At 31.8% G+C, this 22,971-nt stretch overlaps 1 protein-coding gene across 2 annotated transcripts in view; it reads right to left on the bottom strand.

Annotated features, from left to right (window-relative positions):
* LOC124544269 (serine/threonine-protein phosphatase rdgC) overlaps window positions 1-22,971 on the bottom strand; it is a 67,209-nt gene that overhangs the window by 33,426 nt on the left and 10,812 nt on the right. For both annotated transcript variants that reach the window (XM_047122742.1, XM_047122741.1), the window contains exons 2-3: window positions 15,128-15,499; window positions 7,774-7,901 (exon numbers count right to left, since the gene is read on the bottom strand). In XM_047122742.1, coding sequence (XP_046978698.1) covers window positions 7,774-7,901; window positions 15,128-15,353 — 354 coding nt within the window. In that variant the 5' untranslated portion in view covers window positions 15,354-15,499. The remainder of the gene's footprint in view (window positions 1-7,773; window positions 7,902-15,127; window positions 15,500-22,971) is intronic.

Genomic DNA, 22,971 nt, shown 5'->3' with positions numbered 1-22,971 from the left:
AACGGGCTGGGTGATCAATCATTCTCACCATCACTCGTGATATGATAGCGTTAGACCATTGGTGTTTTTATTTTAAAAATTTTCATGTTAAATGTTGAATTTGTATTACCATTGTACCGAAAGAAATTGCCCTTAAAATATAAATTCGACAGAAAAACTATAAACGTATTAATTATCGTTAAATCGGCCGTGAAAAGTATTTTTTAACGTGTGTTTACACGCTTGCATGCTCAATAAACTTTTAAACTATGTACGTAACTTCGATCAATAACCTGCTTTGTCTGCTTTTACTTGTGAACTTTTACTTAAAAATAAAAGATTAATCGGTTTGATATTATGTCTTTTGAAATGAAATGTTCGCTTATAACTGGTAATATAAATAAAAAAACAATGTTAATATTTTATATGTATGTATTTATTTATGTATTCCTGATCAAAATTCGGTCATTTTAAAAACTAAGCAATTAAATATAATATTGCACAAGTGCGCGTGCAACACAGATACAACATGTTTCCTTAATGCCATCGTCCGATGGTACAGTAATTCAAATCGATCGATAGATCAGGGCAGGGCAGTAACTTTACGTTCATTACAGAAAACAATTTCCAATTAAAAAAACTTATTTATTATAAAAATACTTAGGTATCTCCGGATTTGAAAACCAGTCCAATGTAAGCTAGCCACTATCGAGGCAGTAATCATTATAGCAAAAAATGTGTGTTCAAGCCGTTTCAAGTATTTCAAATGCGTCGGAACTATTCTTAACAGTTTATGCCACCCGGTTTCGAACAACTGGAGTTCGTCTTATTAATATAATTTATAACATTCAATTTCATAATTTGTAATGTAATATAAAGTTTTTATAACCCTATAGAGATTTAAAGGCTTGGGGCAAGTGGTAGGTACCACCCACACGTCACTTATTGTGGTATTCCGCGTCGAGGGTGAGTGAGTCAGTGTAATTACGGGCACAAGGGACATAACAGTTTAGTTTCCAAGGTTGGCGGCACATTGGCGATGTAAAGAATGGTTAGTATCTCTTACAGTGCCAATTTCTATAGAGAGTTGCGACCATATGTTATAAAAACATATATATATATATATATTATTTTATGTATATGTTATATTATTCCATGTACATCTTTCCAGTCATAACAAAATCTTCATAAAATTAAATTTAGTACGTAATTCCTCTTTACACAAAGAAAACAAACAAAAATTAATAAGTCTTCTTAGAGTTCTATAAAAACAATAATTGCGTAAATAAGTATTTACGAGTCTCAGCTGCTCATACGACCCGGACTCAACGAAACAATAAAACCTTGAGATCTTATTTACCTCATTTACTTCAGTGATGATTCTTAGAATATCCAAGAATATCAGAGACATTATTCTCGATCTGTATTTAAAACAACATGACAAAACGTTGAATATATAAATTGTGAATTTAGCCAGTATTTATATGTAAGTGACGTAGCTGCCTGTAAATATCCCACAGCCGGGCTAAGACCAAAGTGCTTAAGCTGGGTTCTCAATACACGACATCTGGCAAAAAACATAGTACATACAGGCGCAAGGCGATAACAGTGACTGTCAGATTTGCGCCGCAGTTCAGAGTGCTCATAAAAGGCGATATAAAACCTGTACCACATTGCGAACCTAACTACAAATACCCTCGTTTATCCAACGTGACTTAAACAGACAAAACAGTCTGCTAGGGGACGCCTATATAACAGTGTCCTGTGAAACCGAAGGGACAAAAAATACTGCAAAAAGTATTTGAAATATGCCTGGGTCAGAATGGGAGGTGTTATAAATGATACTGATAAAGGAGATATACAACAAAAAGCTTGATTTATTTTAAAATAAGAACAGCGGGTCGTCGTTACGGTGACTGACACTGATTTGGACATCGTGTACACAATAGGACCTCGTTACTGTATCTGTTTGGTTATAGTTACGGCTCAACAGTAAGTGTTCGGCAAAGTGTAAAGGGCGCTCGGTGAGACCTCGAGAGCGACGGCCGTTGACGCCGACAACACGAGTACTCACTATAACTCATTGTAGACTTTTTACAGTTTTAACAGTTACCATTCGCTAGTGAATACCCGGCTTTATGAGGAGATTGTTTACTCACAGCAGGCTCAGTCACGTTGTTTTCCTCCATCGAACATGATATAAAATCATTCGTTGATCTGGACTTGAACCCGCAATCTTCAACTATGATCAACTGTTATAACAATTGGACAATCGGGCTCTTAAGTATTTATCAGGTTAAAATAATTATAATTCGTTTAGAGCACATTTCATAGTGTAGTCGCTTGACTGCGCAATGATCATATTGCGACCACCGACTGACCCGCTCATGCGTGAACTGCCTGACTCAATGTGTCTCCTCGATAATAACTTAATATACTCTTGCAATGTGAACAATTCTCAAAACCATGTCTACTGTATTATAGAAAACCTTAGCTTTATAATTGAAAAATAAAATCTTATAATCTTAATTAAATTGACAAATATTGACGAATATTAAGGGGATCATTATCATCGTTATACCGAAGGCTTTTTCATGTTTTGAGTGAACAAAGATTATTTCTAGTGTTTAAATTACGACAGAATCCACTTTAATAAGTAAACAATCGTTAGGCATTCGTTGATAGTTTCAGAAAAAACCGACCGAAAGACGGAGAGAAATAGTGTGCCCACAAAGTCAATGACTTGACCTTTAGAAAACGTTTCTTCTTTTATGTTAATTCAAATTCTATTCTTCTAAAACGCAATGATTACTTACGTAATCACACTTCAAATACCACTGGTTATTTATATAAAATTCTAAGACATTTAAATTAATAACTGATTCTAAATGTAATTCTTGATATAAACATATGTTATTTATATTTTATTAATAACACAACGGCTTTGTCACAGCTTTTATAATTATCTTTCAAGGAAGAAAATATATAAGGTAACGGTTTTATTAATAAACGATGATTTTACTTTTTCAAAAAATAATATTAAAAATCTTAGTATTAATAAGATTCTCGAGTAGCGTATTCATATTTATGAAAGTAAAAATCAAAATAAAACGATGAAATATTGAAATTTACAATGAGATAAAATTCTGATCTTGATGTGGAGGTACACCAAATGACAATAGGTCTGCGGAAACAAGACGAAATAATTTAAAAAAAAAACCACGACGTTAATTTATATTATTTTTGTTCCGATGTAAATAAAATTTTATTTACGAATACATAATATATATTCAAATAATTATAAATTAACAAATATCTAATAATTGGAAACAGACTAAATGTATTTTTTTTTTATTATTAAGAGTCGAGATGGCCCACTGGTTAGAACGTGTGCATCTTAACCGATGATTACGGGTTCAAACCCAGGCAAGCACCGCTGATTCATGTGCTTAATTTGTCTTTATAATTCATCACGTGCTCAGCGGTGAAAGAAAACATCGTGAGGAAACCTGCATGTGACAAATTTCATAGAAATTCTGCCACATGTTTATTCCACCAACCCTCAGTGGAACAGCGTGGTTTCCACCATGTTCCAAACTTTCCCTTCAAAAGGGAGAGGAGGCCTTTAGCCCAGCAGCGGGAATTTACAGGCTGTTGTTGTAGTTGTAAATGTATTTTCAATATATGCGCTAACTTTTGAATTAAATTGAATAAAGATTCACTGAATATATATCAATAAACCTTTCTTATCTTTAGTCGTAGTAACCTTCCTCCCTTATCCATTATACAAGTGTACGATGAGTAAAAGTGTGGGTTTCTTTGTTAATTTGTTCCACACGATCCTCGCGAAGTCATGCATACAAATAGCGAAGACCGGCGTACATGTTATTTCAACCGAACAAATAATTAACTCCACGTAAAAAGCTACATTGACGAGCTTACCTATTTTAATTGTATTTTTTTTAATTTAAGAGCCTTTTGTAAAGGAAACCACTAATTTCTGTTCTTCTTCCCTTTGTTTTAACTTTTTTTAAATATAAAGAAAGTATTTATATATACCATGTTATTTGTTTTTCAATTCGGTTGGGAAAAAAGCAATACTGACATTCAAAATCAAAAATCGGTAGTTTCATATTTAAGCTTTTTCATAGTGTTTCTCTTTGTTTTTAAATATTATACGATTTAATATAATTATTTATTCTATAGAATTTCTTCGTCTAATACATAATGATTATCTGAAATCTACGTAGAAATATAATCCATAAAATTATTATTTCATAATATTTTATGGACTTTGGACTAAGTGAGCATTATTGTAGATTTTATCATTGTTAGGCCTTGACCAATCCATACATTGTCAATTGCAGTCGTTCAAAGCTTTATGTCAGCATTAAGCAACATAAAATGTCACTAAACAATGTATGCTATAAAGTAGATTAGCCCGATAGCTAAAATCTTGTTATTAAACCGTGGCAGTTCGAAAGTAGAGCTAAATCCCTAACAATAAACTTTTAGACTAGTAGTCGCCCGCGATTGCGCTCGCGTTTTAGAGTGTTGATTGTCACGTGTTAGGCAAAAAAGTATCCTATGTCCTTTCTTGGACTTTAAATTTTGTTTCATACCAAATTCGATCGAATTCGGTTCAGCGGTTTTGTCGTGAAAGAGCGACGGACAGACAGAGTTACTTTCACATTTATGATATTAATATAGATAATAAGAAAAGATATTTTAAAATTTCATTTTGCTGTATATGTTTGAGATTAACAGACTTCGACACGAACCGATACGACTTGGAAACCTTTCAGACTTCATTTGACCGAATGCCGTAAAATTTTATTTTTACGCTTCGTCGTTACAAACAGATAGATGGCGCCATATGGTCAAACCGCGCTGCAGCTGATCGCCATGGCAATTGATCAAAAACAAACAGGACAATATCTGCCGGTATTTTCTAGGTTTTTTGTAGTTTTCCGCTATATATTTATATCGCTTGCATGAAACGTATATGCACCTATATAAAATATGAAACTTCAAAAGTATATCCTTTGTTGTTCAACACATTACACAACTAATAAACACAGCATACTGTTTTAATTAATACTGACGGTAGTAATTAAAGAAAACATTTTTTTTATAGATACAAGTGTAGTTACTTAAATAAGTCTACTAAATAATATTGAATCGTTATTTTATGGAAATCTTTTAAGTATTAAGCTACCATTGGTCCAAAATGTAGATTTAACGAAGAAGAAAACATTTATTGCGAGACAGAGGTCTACTTTCATTTCACCATCGTTTTAATCAGACTTCTATCTGCATACAACGCACGTCTGTTAAACCACGTGTAGCATGAAAATTTGATAAAGCTTAATTATCTTCTACGACCTACCTTCGATGCCAATTCTTTGATATTTCCGTTTTTTGAAAAAATATTTTTCACATGAATATTTCGTATCGTACATTCAATGTCAAAACAGCCGAAATTTAGAAAATAACTTTTACTTAAATATTCTCGATACTTTTACTTTAAAGCCTCCTTGAATAAAATGTACGTCTGTATTAATTTAGATTTTGTAACATTTTACCGATCACATAGTTAGCAGTGGTACTCCAATCATCCAGTCTGAGGGTCTGTACTACGAGCTACCAGCATAATAGAATTTTTTTTGTCATGGCTTTAAGTGTAAAAAATATTTTTATTAATACCATTGTCCACTTATAAATAAAATTTGCTGATATACTTTCGTGAAACAAAATAAAAAACACAAGACATCACTATCAGATTTTCTCGTACAAAATATCCTGAAATACGTAATTTAATTAATAAGTCTCATAGCATTCACTACGCTTTTTATGAGTATCAACTAAAGCAATATAGCGTGTAGGAAGGTGTGGTTAAGAAAGCTAAGTGCATTAACATGTGACGTTCACATGCAAAACTAAAATAGAAATGAGAAATATACGCATATTCCGGCTGCTAAGACTGCATATTTTTTATAAACTGCATTTATTTTATTGAGAAGAAATGAGTCCGTTGCGGCGCTTATACTCACGTCGAGTATTATAATTTTTACAATAGACTTACTAGCTATTTTTGAAGATGAGTCTGAATCACAATCAAAACTCAAATTCTAAACTCAATTCTAATGGAATACCTTTAAGACTCGGAAAAACCGCTTGTGAAAACTGGTTACACAAAGTGGCTGTGCGACGCAAAAAATGCCTTAAAATCGTACTTTTGTGGATTGGAACATCATCATTTTCAAGTTACAACCTTTAATGTCTCTGCTGGATAAAGACTTCTCGTCTCTTAGGAGAAAGGCTTATTTAATTTTATTATTTATTCTCCACAGACTAAGCGTCCGTGGACTTGCTGTACGTGACCTTGTTTACTAAGTTGTAAGATTTTTATATTTTTTACTTGCTCTCTTGCAATTATTACTTTAAGGAAAATATTATAATATATTTAAGTCATGTCAACTTAACTTCTTATATTTATTATGTTACTTGTGTATCAAATAAATAAATATACCTTAAATAGGTTAATCCTTCACGGGTTAAATAAATGGTAAGGGTTTATTATAATTTATATTTTCTTAGCTCTTGCCAAGAATGATTTACCTCCTTATAAATTTAATCCACTACTGACCACTGAATACATTTGTCTGGAATTAGTTAAAGTGTTGAGATATCGCATTGTAACATAATAAAATCTTTTTTTATGTTACTTTTACACATATTGCTCATTCCGTGATATTTTTTTTATTCTTGGTGGTAGGGCTTTGTGCAAGCCCGTCTGAGTAGATACCACCAACTCATCAGTTATTCTACCGCCAAATAACAATACTCAGTATTGTTGTGTTCCAGTTTGAAGGGTGAGTGAGCCAGTGTAATTACAGACACAAGGGACATAACATCTTAGCTCTCAGGGTTGGTGGCACATTGACGATGTAAGGAATAGTTAATATTTCTTACAGCTTAATTGTCTATGGGTGATGGTGACCACTTACCACTTAGGTTGCCTATATGCACGTCCGCCAACCTATACCTTAAAAAAAAATAAGTACCGCATAGTATACGATGTAAATACGATTGTAGTTTTGAATTATATGGTTTCCTTTCTACAACTACGTGATTCCATGTTTATTCTACTTCAGTCACTGTGATGATTGCGACGGCATTAATAATTCTATTTCGTTATTATTAACCTCATTCTAATGACTGAAAATAGTTCTCGTTCGAGTATTGATCCGTTTGAAAGGAGCTCTAATTAAACGAAGAAGATTAAACAGCAATCAATTAACTCTAATAATTTTGGCTCAATCGTGTAATTTTGTATTAATACTAAATTATATTACATATATCTTAATAACTATTTCCAGAATCTAATATATCGAACATACTGTTCACGTTTTATATTATTGTCCCATAGTTACTTTCATGAAGGAAATTGCTGTCACAAATCCTCAAAAGCGACAGGACACTTTTCCCAGCTGTGACATTGTATAAAGACACAGCCAACAATCAGTATCTATAATACTTGATCAAAATAACATACGCACGAAAAATACGTTCGACAAAACATATTTTAAGTAAAGATAAAGGCGAGTTAATTAGAAATTAAAACTTTTATTAGTAACGTAAACCTTCCCCAAAAATACTGCATATACTTACTGCATGTTTTATTTACTAATTATAAAACAGCTAAGTATTAGAAAAAATCATGAATATACAAAAAAAGCTTTAGTTATTTTCAGCATTAAATGTAATAATAACTAATTATAATAAACTTACTTTCACTTGATCCTGCTCCCCGGCGTATTCGATGCTTTGGAAAATTGTCCAAGTGTAGCGCCTTCGTACCTCCATGCGGGCGAGGTACCGCCGATACCATTGTTGAATTAGTATAGCGGCTTTCATTGCTACGAAAACAATTCAACAGATTAGTCGTCAATCTTGTACACAAAAACTCGATGGGTTTAATTTGTTCGGTAAAAAAAATAATAGAGAGAATAAAGTATCCCTTTAATAGTCGCTAATAATTTTGTTAACTGTTACTGGGTTACTTTAATACTAAACAGAGAGGTATTCAATTATTTATGTAAAAATATATCCATCTATGGTGATAATAATGAATCGCTCAAAATAAAGGAGGACTTTCATTAATCTTAGCGAGCAATTAAAATTTTAAGTGAGCAAATTAAATATTTAAGTGGGCGAAAAAATGCTGAGTGAGTATAATTATTACGAAACCTGACGAAAAACAAAATCGTTCGATTATTATATTTGTTAGAGGTTAGAGCATAATTGCTTGAAGACTACGGGTTGGATCACTTTCGCCCCTGAGGAGAGTTTCGCTAAAGAATAAGTGTACCAAAGCACGACAGTTGACTTATAGGCTCGTGACAAAGACGGCTATCGCTGTAATTGACATTGGTAAGAATATCACATAGGTAAGCAATTACCTCACCAAGGTCCCAGGTAGCTATTACTCCACTACGTGAAAAAGTGTTTGCATAAGAATTTAATCTCAACACGTTTTGCACAAGTAATAATATTTGCCTTCAAAATATTATTTTGTACTCACTCAGTCATTCCCCTACTCTGTATGTATGTATGCTATATTCGGTATTTTTGACAGCTTTAATTTAGATTTATATTTGCCCGTTTAAATACCGCCCTTTATTTGAAGTTTAAAGTGATTAATCTCTACATCTATAAATTATGTCATAAATCATCATAAAAATATTATAACCAAAACGGTTCGCTTTAATTACTCGGTTAAGCTCAAAGCTGTTATACATAAAGCCTTTATATGAAAAGGATCAAATCCTAAAACGTATGATCGTTACATATATTTTCAGCGCTATTTTCAGAATTTATATTTGACGGAAGGCGAACCGGTCTAGTGATTAGAATATCTGAATCATAACCAAATATTGTAGGTTCAAACCCGAGTAAGCTCCAATGAATTTTTATGTTTATAATTTAACATCATCATTATATATCTCATGTTCAGGGTATTAAAAAAATAGGAGTCTACCTTCATTGCAGACTCCATTGGAGTAGCGATAGGAATAAGCTCGCAAATTTTTTTATGAAAATGGCATGTAGGTATAAGGTGAATAGCCAACGTAGCCAAATTAATTTTAACCAATTTATCCTTTGAGTTGAGTTGAAAAAGGAAAGCCTTAATGGTTCTATGCACAGAACACGTTAGTCTTAAACGAAGTTTGTTTACATCCTGTTAAGAAACAATAATTATTTATTAATGTCACATAAATACATAATCATGATTATATATTCCTACTGTTATTGGTAATCGAATTCATTTAATATTTATGTATCGTTCAATTTAAAAAAAAATCATTATTTGATATCATTGATATTTAATCATTTTAAATACTATGAATATGAGAAGAAGAGACGAATAACTTCGTTCGACCCAAAGAAACTTTTTCTCGAAATAGCTGTAAAGGGCATGAAAATTTTAACGACTCTCCAAGTCGTAAATATCAAACTTGGGGAAAACTTTAGTAACGCATCAATTATTCACCAATAAAACAACATCGTAACGCTAGAAATATGAACCTATTGCGTGGCCAATTGAATTTTTTTAAAGTAAATTAAATTGTATGCATTTAGTACATACATTTCAATAGCTACCAATTCATTTGTTTTTATAGGTAAATAGTCCTCAATAAAGTCATTCTGTAAACGGTCCTATTTATCGTATTCGATGTTCAATATTTTTAGTCCAATAAACAGTTACTGTAAAAGCTAATTAATTATGTTTATTGCAATTGAGTAAACACATTTACTTACCACAAAATAATAAGGTCATTTGTTAAACCGATTGGTCATAATTCAATACACGTAGTATTAAGCTTATTTACGGCTCAAAAGATAGCATGCAAATAATCTTTAGGCTTATAAAGTTAAAACTATACTCACGAAAAAAGAAATCACATTACTTGTATTTTTTTGCTTATTTTAGGGAACATTTATATACTATATGTACTAATTTTTATTTATTTATTTATTTATTTATTTATTTATTGCTTTAGAAATACCATCGGCATATTCACAAATCATATTTAGGAAAAACAACAAAAGAAAACTTGTACAGTGTGATACACCATTACAGGTATTTACATTTTACATTTTACAACTTACATGTTAACAAGGGTAACTAAACACTACACTCAAACATTTAATAAAATCTGTGAGGCTAAATTTTAAACAAAAAAAAAATATCAGTACAATAGGATAACAAACAATCTTTGATAACAAAAAGGATATTATAATTATTTGACTTACCAATAACACTAATATTTTTAAATATTAGTATTAATTACTAACTAAAACAGTATTTAAATTTTTCTTAAAACTATCACTACTTAGTTCGTATATGTCGATGACATGGGAGTCAAGTTCATTGTAGGATCTCATACAACGAATTAATGGCGAAAATTTTCCAACATTTGTGCGATATCTAGGAATGGCGAAGGTGCTTTTAATTGGATATCGAGGAATGGTTTTCGGAACATATAAATTTATTTGAGAAAGTAGCCTTGGAGAGTCTATGGAGTTGTGAATGAGCTTGTGTAAAAATATTAAATCGTTCAGAGACCGTCGTTTCTCCAATGTATCTAGCTTAAAGTATTTTAAACGTGTCACATAGTCTGCTCGATATGGACAGCGCCTGTCTTTATATGCTAAAAATCTTGTAAAACCCTGTTGAATTTTTTCAAGGCGACTTTTATAAATTTTGTAACTTGGACTCCAAACTGGTGATGCATATTCTAAAACACTACGAATCAGGGAACGATACAACGTTATAATAGCTTGAATATTTTTAAAGTCATGACATGTTCTTTTAATAAAACCAACGAGTTTCAAGGATTTTTCTAAAATGTTGTTTATATGATTACTGAACTGTAATTTTTTGTCAATAACTACGCCCAAATCTCGGACCTCTTCAACTTCCGCTAATTCTTTATTGTTAATAGTATAGTTACATGAAATGATGTTTCTGTTTTTAGTGAATCTGATATACTGACATTTATTTTCATTAAGTATCATTTTATTGTTATAGCACCACTGTTGTACGGAATTTAAATCGCGTTGCAGAAGTTCTGCATCGTGAATAGTTTTAATTGGCCTGTATAACTTTAAATCGTCAGCGAAAATTGAGTATTCACTATGACAAATGTAGTTCTCGATATCGTTTATAAAAAATAAAAATAATATGGGACCGAGATGGGAACCTTGCGGAACACCAGAATGCGTTACAAATGGTTTAGACTTGAAACCGTTTATAACTACTTGTTGTAATCTATTTTTCAAGTAAGACTCTAACCAACGCAGTAAATCCCCATGTATTCCGTAATGTTTTAGTTTCTGCAATAGGATAGTGTGATCAACCTTGTCAAAAGCACTACTAAAATCAGTATAAATCGCGTCAACCTGGATACCATTATCAACGTGATTAGAGATATCTGAAATGTAACTAACTAAATTACTTACAGTTGATTTATTTTTACAGAAACCGTGTTGATTTGCCGAGATAACATTTGAACTATACTTTGTAATTATTTGGCATATAATACGCTCAAATACCTTTGCAAAATGACTTAAGATGGATATAGGTCTATAATTATCAACTAAATCTCTGTCGCCTTTCTTATATATGGGAACAACATTAGCAATTTTCCAAGCTGACGGAAATACTCCGGTTCTGAAAGATGTTTCGAAAATTAGTTTTAATGGCAGCGTAATATTGTTGTAGGTCATTTTAATAAAAATGGATGGAATCCCATCAGGATCTGCTCCTTTACTAGGGTCAATCGATTTCAAAATATTTTTAATCGAGCGTTCATCAAACTGTACAGAGCTTAAAGAAAATTGGTGGTAAGAGTTTTTAGATGAAAGAGGTAAGTTGTAAAAGCTGTTACAATTATCTTGTGTAAATATGGACGCAAATTTCATTCTGAAGAGGTTACAAATTTCTTCTCCAGTTCCAGCAACAAACGAACTATCTGCATTTGCGTACTTCATTTCTTTGGGAATACTTGAAGAGTTTCCACGTGTAGCTTTAATAAAAGACCAAAACCGAGCAGAGTTTTTGCAAACAGCATTTTCAGTACCTTCTTTATAACTGGCATAACAACTATTCGTAACCCTAGCAACACGAGAATTTAAACATTTGAGTTCTAAAAGATCTCTTGGATTGTTATATTTTTTGCATTTGGTTCTGATTTTTTCTTTTTCGGCTATGATTTTTAATAAACTGGATGAGAACCAAGCAGGATATTTTTGATTTCTAGGTTTTGTCTTAGGTATATGATTATTAATAATTGTTTTTAAAATATTATAAAAAATTGAAAGCATGCCATCGACATCACCCGCAGCTGATCCAAGCTCTGATTCCCAATCAATCGATTTGAGTTTATCGTTAAGTAAAGCGTAGTCAGCTTTTTTAAAATTATGTGTAGCAAAAGTTTTGTCAATTAATGTACACGTATTATGAAATTTCAGTTGAATTTCTAAAGGTGGATGATGAGAATCAATTTTTGTAAATATATCAGAGCTGTTATCAACTGTAATACCTGAAAAATTTGCTAAAACTAAGTCGAGTATTCTACTATTACTATTTTTAACGTTATTAAATTGCGATAAATGATTTAAAGCCATGAAATCCTCCAATAGATACCCTAAGTATTTAGTATTATTATTTGGTTTTAACAATCCATCCTTGTGACTAGAAACCCAATCAATGAAACCTAAATTAAAATCCCCTAATATAATCGTTTCACATAAATTACTTTCCATTACTCTGCTTATATTGTTAATAACATTTTCTAATGAATCAGGTGATACAGGTGGTGGTAGGTAAACTATACAGAACAAAACGTTTTTAGTTATTCCACTCTCACTTAAACGAACGGAAATCCATAAGTCTTCGTTTTTACTTTCAAGATGTCTTACGCGTTTAGATTGTAAACTACTCGATACTCCAAATAAAACGCCACTTCCTTTTTTCCCAGCCAATGATGTGGTGCACCTATCTCTTCTATAAATCGTATAATTTTTGTTTAAAATTTCGTTATCATCTATGGAATCATCAAGCCAAGTCTCTGTTGCACCAATAATATCATAATCATGTGTTAGTGAAGCTAGTTTTATTTCTTGTAGTTTGGTTTTCAAACCACGGACGTTTTGATAGTATATATTGAATTTTTATGGTAATTTACGGACTAATATATAACGGTTTTTATGATGTTTCAAATGTTTTCTAACGCTTCAATGTGACGTATCTGCTTCGCTGGAGACGTAACATTTTTGCGCACAAAGATACGCCCATTTCGGATCCACACATATGTAACACCTTTTTCATGAGCTGCTTGTCTAGTACGGGCATACAAATATTTAAGATGGGGTGATAAATGTTCCGAAACGTAGATAGGTGTTTTTTTGGTGCCAAAACCAAGATGGCCAGTGTGCAATTTATTTTCTCGGTTTGATTTATTAAATTTGGAAACTGCGGCTAAAACTTCGTCTCTGGCTCTGGTACTATTAAGCTTAACAATAATGGATCTTGGTTTGCTACTTGTTTCGTCCATTTTCCGTACCCTTACACAATTTACTATATCAGCATCTTGCTAGCGGAGCTGAAACAGTAGAAGCCAACTGCTTTTTCGTGATTTGTAATAAGAGTCGAGGTAACCCAGTAATTACAACAAGTGACTGTTAATCGTGGATCGGAGTTCAAAACAAGAAAAGCATTGCCAAGTGCACAAATTTATAATTAATTTCTTTTTTTTCTATGTTACCGGTTGGCGGACGACCATATGGGCCACCTGATGGTAAGTGGTCACCATCACCCATAGACAATGACGCTGTAAGAAATATTAACTATTCCTTACATCGTCAATGTACCATCAACCTTGGGAAATAAGATGTTATGTCCCTTGTGCCTGTAGTTACAATGGCTCACTCACCCTTCAAACCGGAACATAACAGTACTGAGTACTGTTATTTGGCGGTAGAATAACTGATGAGTGGGTGGTACCTACCCAGACGGGCTTGCACAAAGCCCTACCACCAAGTGAAAGTATTTTATACTTCGTGTAGAAATCTGATTTGAACACGTACAAAATGGTCACATGAGCAATCGTGATGGAATTGGCTACAAACCTTCTCAAGAGGAGCTTCGAGTTTTACATAGCAGTAGAAGCTATTGACCTATTGTGATCATTCCCTACCAATCTTAGTTAAAAAACAATTTTAAGTTTATATTTGTAATATTTTAATATCGGTTTGGCTTGAGACTTAATAGAGAGATTGGAAAATAAACGTTAAAATTTAAACATTATTAGCATATAATAAAACTTAGTCCTTTGTTCTAATATCACGTAATATATGTCTACGCGTGTTCTGAAGTCGTCTAAAGTTTATTTATATGTAAAGGATTATGGGAAATCCAATTTATATTGTTTACATAAATTTAAACCCCGGCCACAAACTCTCAGCCTCACTCCGACTTTAACCTGACATTATAATATTATTTGCTTATTTCGTTTTTCAAAATTAATTATTTGAAATTATTATCAAGAAACAAAATTGATGTTGCCAACCGAAAATTAAAAGAAATCACATTCTCTGAAACTTTTATTGAACTTGCAAAGTTTGTTTAGGAAGTACCTACAAGGAATCTTGTAAGTTAAATTTAAGCCTTCTCGTAATCCCTACTTATATCACGTATATGAAATATTGAATTTTCACTTATTTACAAATTTAAAATGTGGTAGATATGTCGGCTTAATTATTTCCTACACGGAAAGTTATCGGGTACCTATAAATTGTGAGAACTATAGATGATTGTTGATAATTGAAAATGCAAACACATTTCTATTTCATTCGTACAAAATGAATTCTTGTAAGATGTACTCGGTAATTACGAAGTCATAAGTTACACCCAGCAATGCGTATGAATAAAACAGCTCATATTTTATTAACGTGTTTTTTCCGTCCACATATACGAAAGATTACAAATATCAACTACACTATAAACCCGACAGATTTACACATAAAATCATTTAGAAGCAAAATAATGTGTTTTAACCTTAGTTCAAATAATACTCACTTCTTTCAGCTTTGGTCATGCTGACGGTATCTCTCTTCCAAAACTTCAAGAACGGTGCTAGAGCCTTCATCGTGCATTCGCCGTTAAGCAGTCTTTTGCTTAATTTCTTTGGCACTTCTTGCTCAATTTCAGAGCTCCGGCAAGAGGAAGAGTCGTCTCCCATGGAGCGCGTACGACGCCCCCCTCGAAAACTGACACAACCGCATCCCTCAGCCAGTGAGAACATCGTGGGACTCTTGTCCTTTCTATATTTCTTATCTCTTCGTTTCCGGACACATCTCGGCGTTTTTTGGCGTGTTTTAGGAATCGTGACAGCTTAATTGAACGAATGATAAATATACAAACATATCCCGCCCGTAGACTGGCGTTTACCTGGAAAAAATAACATAAATATTATGTCGCAGACGTTATGAATCTCAAGACATTTGTAGATCTAACACAACGAAGTATGTTAAAGGGCTGTCGTGAACTCGATTTACTTTATTTCCCTAGAGTTTTGTGTTTCGTCATTTTCCCTTTGCAAGGTTTTAAAACAGTATATGTCTTCAACATTGACGGTAAATTTTATAATATTTAATGTAAGAACTAGGTTAATTGAAATTTGTTTTAGATCTAAATAGGTCTCTCTGAGTTGAAAATATTGAACGTAATTTTTCTTTAATACATTATTTTTACTGCAAAACAAGATTGTAAAAAGCTATATATTATCGATTTATTCAGAATTCAAATTGAAATAATACTCGTTGTTTTTATAGAATCTAAGGCGGCGTGCCAAAAACTACATTAATTTATATATTTTTAAATCTATACTTCGCGATATTTTGTACCCATAACTTTTTTACTGTAATAAAGGAAAACTGTAATATATATAGAGCGCTACAAATATATATGAGCGATAAAAAAGTTTCATACTAATTTCTATAATATTCGCATACGTAGATGAAAGGATTCGTATCCGCAATATATTACACACGTCACAGAGTGGCATTGAGGGACGGCCCTAAATTGCCCTCATTCACTGGGGATTACAAAGGTAGATTGCCGTCCCAGCTTGATTATGAGGATTCCGACCAGATCACTATTGCAATCGTAACCGGTGGCTTCTATATACAAACAACGGGAACGGAATTCCCGAAAGCGCTAATTTTTGTTATTAACATTGAACGTACACTGTATAGAAAAAAATATTGACATTAATTCATCACGTTTATGTTATCCATAACATAAAACTCAAACGGTTATAAAATTTATACTCTATGATATCTCTTCAATAAAAAAATGTTTACATCTCTAGTTTTAAAATAAACAAGAGTCGAACCAAACGAGCAATGATCGCGTCCTGTGCTAGTCTTAATATTATATGCTTGTGTATTTTTTTCTTTATATCAAATTTCTATCAGTAATTTTTTTATATAGATAGGGATTATTGATATGCGATACGTAATGTAAAATATAAATACATTTATCGATTTTTTTCTCCCATGTTGTAACTCTTATTAAAAATATTGGAGATTCTAATATTATATTTTGAATTCGTTACGCTATATTTACGTAAATAGAATATGTGTAAACAGAATATTACTTCAAAATTTTCATCGAAAATATTCTTACTACTTACTACACTTCTACGATAGATTTAAATTTAAGCAAAAGTCTGAGGAGATTTACGTAGTCTTAGACCTTTTTCTTAAATTATACGTTTTTTCCGTGAGTGAAAATAACTCCAAGAAATCTAGCGAATTCGTCCCTTTTTCGCGTTTAGAAACTGTGTGACATATAAAACTTTATAGCCCATGTTTATCCTTTAAATATATACATATATATTCGGCGACAGTACTGTGTGACACATATAATGTCGACAATATTCTTAATTGCGGCTCTGCATAATGAGAATAAGCTCGACGAACGGACGAACGTGACTGGCAAACGACATTTTTCGTTACAGAATAAGTAATAAATACAATCGCAACTCTTTATTGGAGTTGTATAAATTAATTAATAAAAGCCACCAACAATATTTCCCTTGCCTCTTTAACTGGTGACGATTTTTAACTGGATCATTTAGATATACTTATCTAAATGTTATTTTATTTCAAATCTAATTTGAAATCATTATGAAATTACTACAATGGAAAAGCGACCCCTTTTAACGAGGGCACTTTCACTTTGATCCTTTCAATATATGATTCCTCTTATCCAACAAATTAAGTCACGTGGTTAAACCCATCAAGCCATCTAGTCTTTTCCGCATCAAAATTTCGGTCATACGTAATATTATATTGCAATATAAGATCCTAATACTTAAAGCATATCTCGTTTCACCGTTTTTATTCAAGAATAAACAAAAATATTATATTTGCCTCTTTGTTCAGTCTTCTACACGAAGCATTAGAATAAAAATTGTGTATGCTATACCAAAAAGTTATAGTATGATTATTTAATTATTTAGTCTGCAAAGTCATAGAGTTGTGTAATATGTACTCGTATGTGTCCGATTTGGTGGGTTATTACTTTTCTCGATTAGCAAATTAAACCTATATACACACGACCTTTAATAATAATATTTACTAACATTCTTCCTAATTGCGTTATTTACTCTAATATGTTAAAAGCTAAAGCTAATAAAAGTTGAAATATTTATGACGAGGCCCAAACTATCGAATTAACGACAAAACGCTAACGAGAATTTTAGTTTTAGTTGTTATTTGCTCGTAAAATAAAACACCTCGCGTATGACAAATCAACAGTAATGTTTTCCTATCGTCAACGAGTACAAATCCCTATCCGTATTATGATATGATCTCCTTCGGAATACCAATGCTATGAATTTACATGTAAAGCGATTTTATGAAAGAAAAGTAAATTTATTTTCAGATAATATGTATATTGAAGGGTTAGTATTCTTATTTGTTGTATCGAAAAACTTATTTGTTTTGGTTCTGTGTTAAATCAAAAGCCACTATATAGGTTAACATCATTAAATTTCATAAAAATAAACATACAGAGAAACTAGATTGAATCAAAGCTTTTATAGCATTCTATAAAACGAAGTGAGCGATCAAAAACAAAATAACGTCGTAAAAAACTTTTTTTCAATTAAATATTTATACAATTCTTAAGTCCACGTCTACATGTAACGTATCCATAATTATTTAGTATTACAAGAAACCTACGGGTGAGTAGCAAAACGTTCCCATTACACGTAAAGTGGAATTGCTTCTCGTAAAAATATAGCCTATCTTAGGCTGGTTTTACGGTAGTCGCATTTGTATCTTATACGCGTAATCCGTTTACGTTCTTTCGTACACATAAAATACATTTAAGGTTCAGTAAGTAGTATATACTTTACGATATAATTTTATTCCCTTTACACGATCAGATTTTCACGACTCAATTATACGTGCCGAAGTCTTGACGAATTGAATGAGATTGTATTCTATTTCGCTTCTTAGCACATATTCGCCCTCCTTTGTACATTTCAATTGTTCCATTCGTTGTGTCTTATATTATGTATTAATCATGAGTGTCAATTAAGATGTAGACTTAGAGAATACAGATGTCTGTCGGTTGATGTCAACCGATCGATTTATTAAAGTACTAGTCTACACCGTATTTCACCTGAACAATTAATGAATAGACATAATCACTTAATGCTTATTTAAAACTTTTCTACCGGAGAACCTTATGGATTGCATTTGGTCATGATAAGGGATAGCTTAAAAATGTATACTTAAGATATATAATAAATATATGAAAACAAATTACAACAACAAAACATCAATATTACATCAAATAATAGATTACATTGGAATAAATAAATGTCAACATTTTGATCAAAGTTTAAAGTTCACGCGCAATAGAAGACTTCGTAACGGAGTAAAAGTATCCATGTAATTAAAAATAACTTCTAAACTATACTTTCTGCTAAGTAATTGCTGTAAATGCCAAACAACGAATTAAACATCGATTACAACTTTGATCTTGGCTACGTTGTTTCGATGTTCATCCATCAAATAAATCATAACAATAGTGTGGTTTCGTCTGGAAAACTAGACTGGCCGCCAAGCAAACGAAATTATATACAGTACGTCTGAAATGTAAATAGAAAATGAATAGCATCATCACTATATTTATTCGTGACTGTCGGTTTTTTATGATCTTCAAAGTACGCATTTACTGGAGATCGCAGTTATTGCATCCGTATGTCAGGGATACTCCATAACAACGTTTACAAATAATTATAATCTTTAAGACGTACTTGGACCAATTAACAAGCAATATGTAGATTTGTTTACTATTCAAATACTTCTTGTATTATATATACAAAAAAGTGATATAAAAAAAAACCAGTGTGATATAAAAAAAACTTGTATTTAGAGAATAGTGCTTTGTCATCAAAGTTTTATCAGTATTTGAATGTTCTCTTGTAACTATTACAAGAATTGCAAATTGCGACTGTGGGTTAAAATGATTGGTTAAAATGATTTGTGTTATATTAGTTTAGTTTAATCTATCTTGAATGTTTCATTAATAAAAAAAATGCATTCAATATAATTTTGTTTACAACTAATGAAGTACTTTGTATGGTAAATGACATCTGTTTAGAGGTATTTCTTTTATAGAAATGAATGCATGTTCAACATTCAAAATCTAAACGCTTGTAATTTCTCTGCGTCTATCTCCTCGACGGTGCTCATACTTTACTACGTCTGTTTCAGATAGAGGTTTTAGTAACTCCTATCAATATTCCCTACTCTATATCAAAAACGTACTTTTTATTAATGGTAAGTATTACAAAAAGTACGTTTTTGATATAGAGGTGAGAAATGTCTTCAACCGTCGTTTTTTTTTTATATTTTTATATTTAAGAAACATAGCACACATAAAGAAATATATTTTATTTCAAAATAAGATCCGCTTAAGGTAGCCTCTCTGCCTCTCTGTCATGAGCCTTCATGACATGTTCTACTAACAAACTGTAAAAAGTATTGTGGTGTTCTGACTTGAAGGAGAAGTGAGCCAATGTAATAAGCACATATGCAAAATACTTTAGCATCCAAGGTTGGCAAGATATTGGTGTTCTAAGGAATGGTTATTTTTTTAACGACACCAATGTTTATGGAATCGCATTATGACATCGGAGTTGTAAGAAATACGAGCAAATGGGCTACCTGATGATGGCAACCACATCCAATCGAATGGGAAATTTGCCAGTTCCATATTGAGCACAAATCTAGCATTCCAAAACGCAGACCAGTAACATTCATGCACAATAGAAACGAGTGTGTTTTTGTAGTTTTTGAATATTTGAGGGAAAATATGATATAGATAAGAAAATCAAATACAGTTAATATTATTCATCATTATGTTCAACCAACAAAATCCATAAGCGTTCATATCAAAGTAAAATATTTAAATAATCTACAAAGACACATCACGAAAGTTTACGTCTACTTTTCCTACAGTGAAAATAATTGATCAAATTGGTAGTACGCAACTCGATGTAGCAGAAAATTTATGATGTCATGAACAACCGCTGACTTAAGTGATCTTAACGAACAGACGCAACGGAACGATCTTGAAACAGCTTGATAAATAGTTTTCATCAAAGTGAAGAGATATTCATTTTATCGTTAGTTGCATGGAAAATATCCTTAAAAAATTGTTACATGTAAAGCGTTCAAATATAATTGCATACAGCTATACAGGTGTATAAAATAAAAGTTTTATCACCAAAACCAAGTGACGTGAACAATGAAAGTGGTTAATCTATATCGTCTAAGAGAATGTTTCCTTAATTGAAAATCGTGTTCCGGATCAGTTCTATAGAAGGGTTATAAAAGGTTATGTTATACGGAATGAGCTAAGTTTATCGCTAGCTGTTGCTATTGTGTATCTATTACTGCTCTACATAAAACTATTTACACATATTGTATGTTATGTTCATGATTATAAACACATGTTGTACAGAAAAGAGACACAAAATTTTGTGTAATGCTGGTATTTTAGATCAATCATTAATAAACAAAGTATCGTACCGAATATTGAATGATAAATAAATGATATGTTCAATTCCTTATTAAAAAGTACGAGTCGGAATTTGTTTCGTATAATATGAGAAAACAATAAAAGAAAAAGAAATAATTATCCTTTATGTGTCATATTATTATTACTAGACTCTCGACACAAAAAAAAATCAAAAAGAGAGCGTGTAATTTAATTTAAAAAAAAACTTATTAAACAAGATGTCTTAAATTTTCGCGATTATTACACATTGAAATAAAACTAGTTTTTTACGGATTTAAATCGCGTATATTAATTATTTTTAACATCCCGACGTTTCGAGCACTTTACAGCGTTTGTGGTCACGGGTAGACACTTATTAAACAAGGTTTAATATATTTAAGTACTAAAAGTTGTTCTACATTATACTGTCACTTATAATCGTGTGTGCAAACTGTTGCCTCTAAGGTTAAACTGGTTTAATATTTTATATTAACAAGATTTGTCCCACCATATAAAGTTAAGTAAATAACTACTAAAGAATAGTTAAATATTTTATAATTTGGCCCGTGATTGGCTAAGATATACATGCTCCTATTGTACGATGTTTAACTTTTCAAAAATCAAAATCAAAACAAACAATATTCAAGTAGGCTTTTACAAGCACTTGAATCTTAATTTTACAATTAAGTGAAGCTTCCACCGGTTCGGAAAGTAGATTTTACCGAGAAGAACCGGCAAGATCCTCAGTTGTTACTCTTTTTCAACATTTAAAAAATACAAAGTCAAGTTAGTTAAATACAATTATTTAAATTAATATATCCTGCTTTCATTGGATGTAATATACTCAAAAAACTTATTTAAAGGAAAGGTTTTGTTTAATCCTTACAAAATAAAAATCCACACAAAACTAGCACGATACCGAATAAAATTTATTACCATTCGTAGATTGGATTGTTATCGAAACCGCAAGTGTATGCAAAATCAGCTTAAACTGGATTGAACCGGTTTAAAATTTTGTTGCAATATTTGGTTTATTTTGAAAACTATAACAATTTTGTTTTTAAATATTTAGAAAAAAATATATATTTTAAATAACTTTCTTAAAACACAAATACTGAGCTCTGAATTTAATAACGTTCAAAAATAATGTTTATACATAATATTATTGAAGTTATTTATATAAATTGTAACCGTTTTTTTACGATTATTTTTCGTGCAATTTACCTATTATGTAAAGTAAGTGCGCAATTGTGCCTGGAATTTTATCGGACATGTTTGATTATTTTGTTATTATAAATATAAATTATAATATTAAGTTTATAGCTATAAGAAAAAATATAGTAAATATAATATAATATTATAAGAGTCGAGATAGCCCAGTGGTTAGAACGCGTGCATCTTAACCGATGATCGCGGATTCAAACCCAGGCAAGCACCGCTGATTCATGTGCTTAATTTGTCTTTATAATTCATCTCGTGCTCAGCGGTGAAGGAAAACATCGTGAGGAAACCTGCATGTGACAAATTTCATAGAAATTCTGACACACGTGTATTCCACCAACCCGCACTGGAACAGCGTGGTGGAATATGTTCCAAACCTTCTCCTCAAAGGGAGAGGAGGTCTTTAGCCCAGCAGTGGGAATTTACAGGCTGTTACTGTACTGTCCTGTAATATAATATTAAAAACGAAAAATGATAGGGTACTCTCAAGAAAAAAAAATTAATAACTTATGTCTACATACATTACATATAAACGTTTATCTTTTGTTTGAGTAAATATTTCAAATAATTCATCGTAAAAGCATTTATCAATAACATTTCACTATAATGTACACAGC

The sequence above is a fragment of the Vanessa cardui genome, chromosome 4, assembly GCF_905220365.1.
Source record: "Vanessa cardui chromosome 4, ilVanCard2.1, whole genome shotgun sequence".
In the NCBI taxonomy this organism is placed as follows: Eukaryota; Metazoa; Arthropoda; class Insecta; order Lepidoptera; family Nymphalidae; genus Vanessa; species Vanessa cardui.
This window is presented reverse-complemented; position numbering and strand designations above follow the sequence as displayed.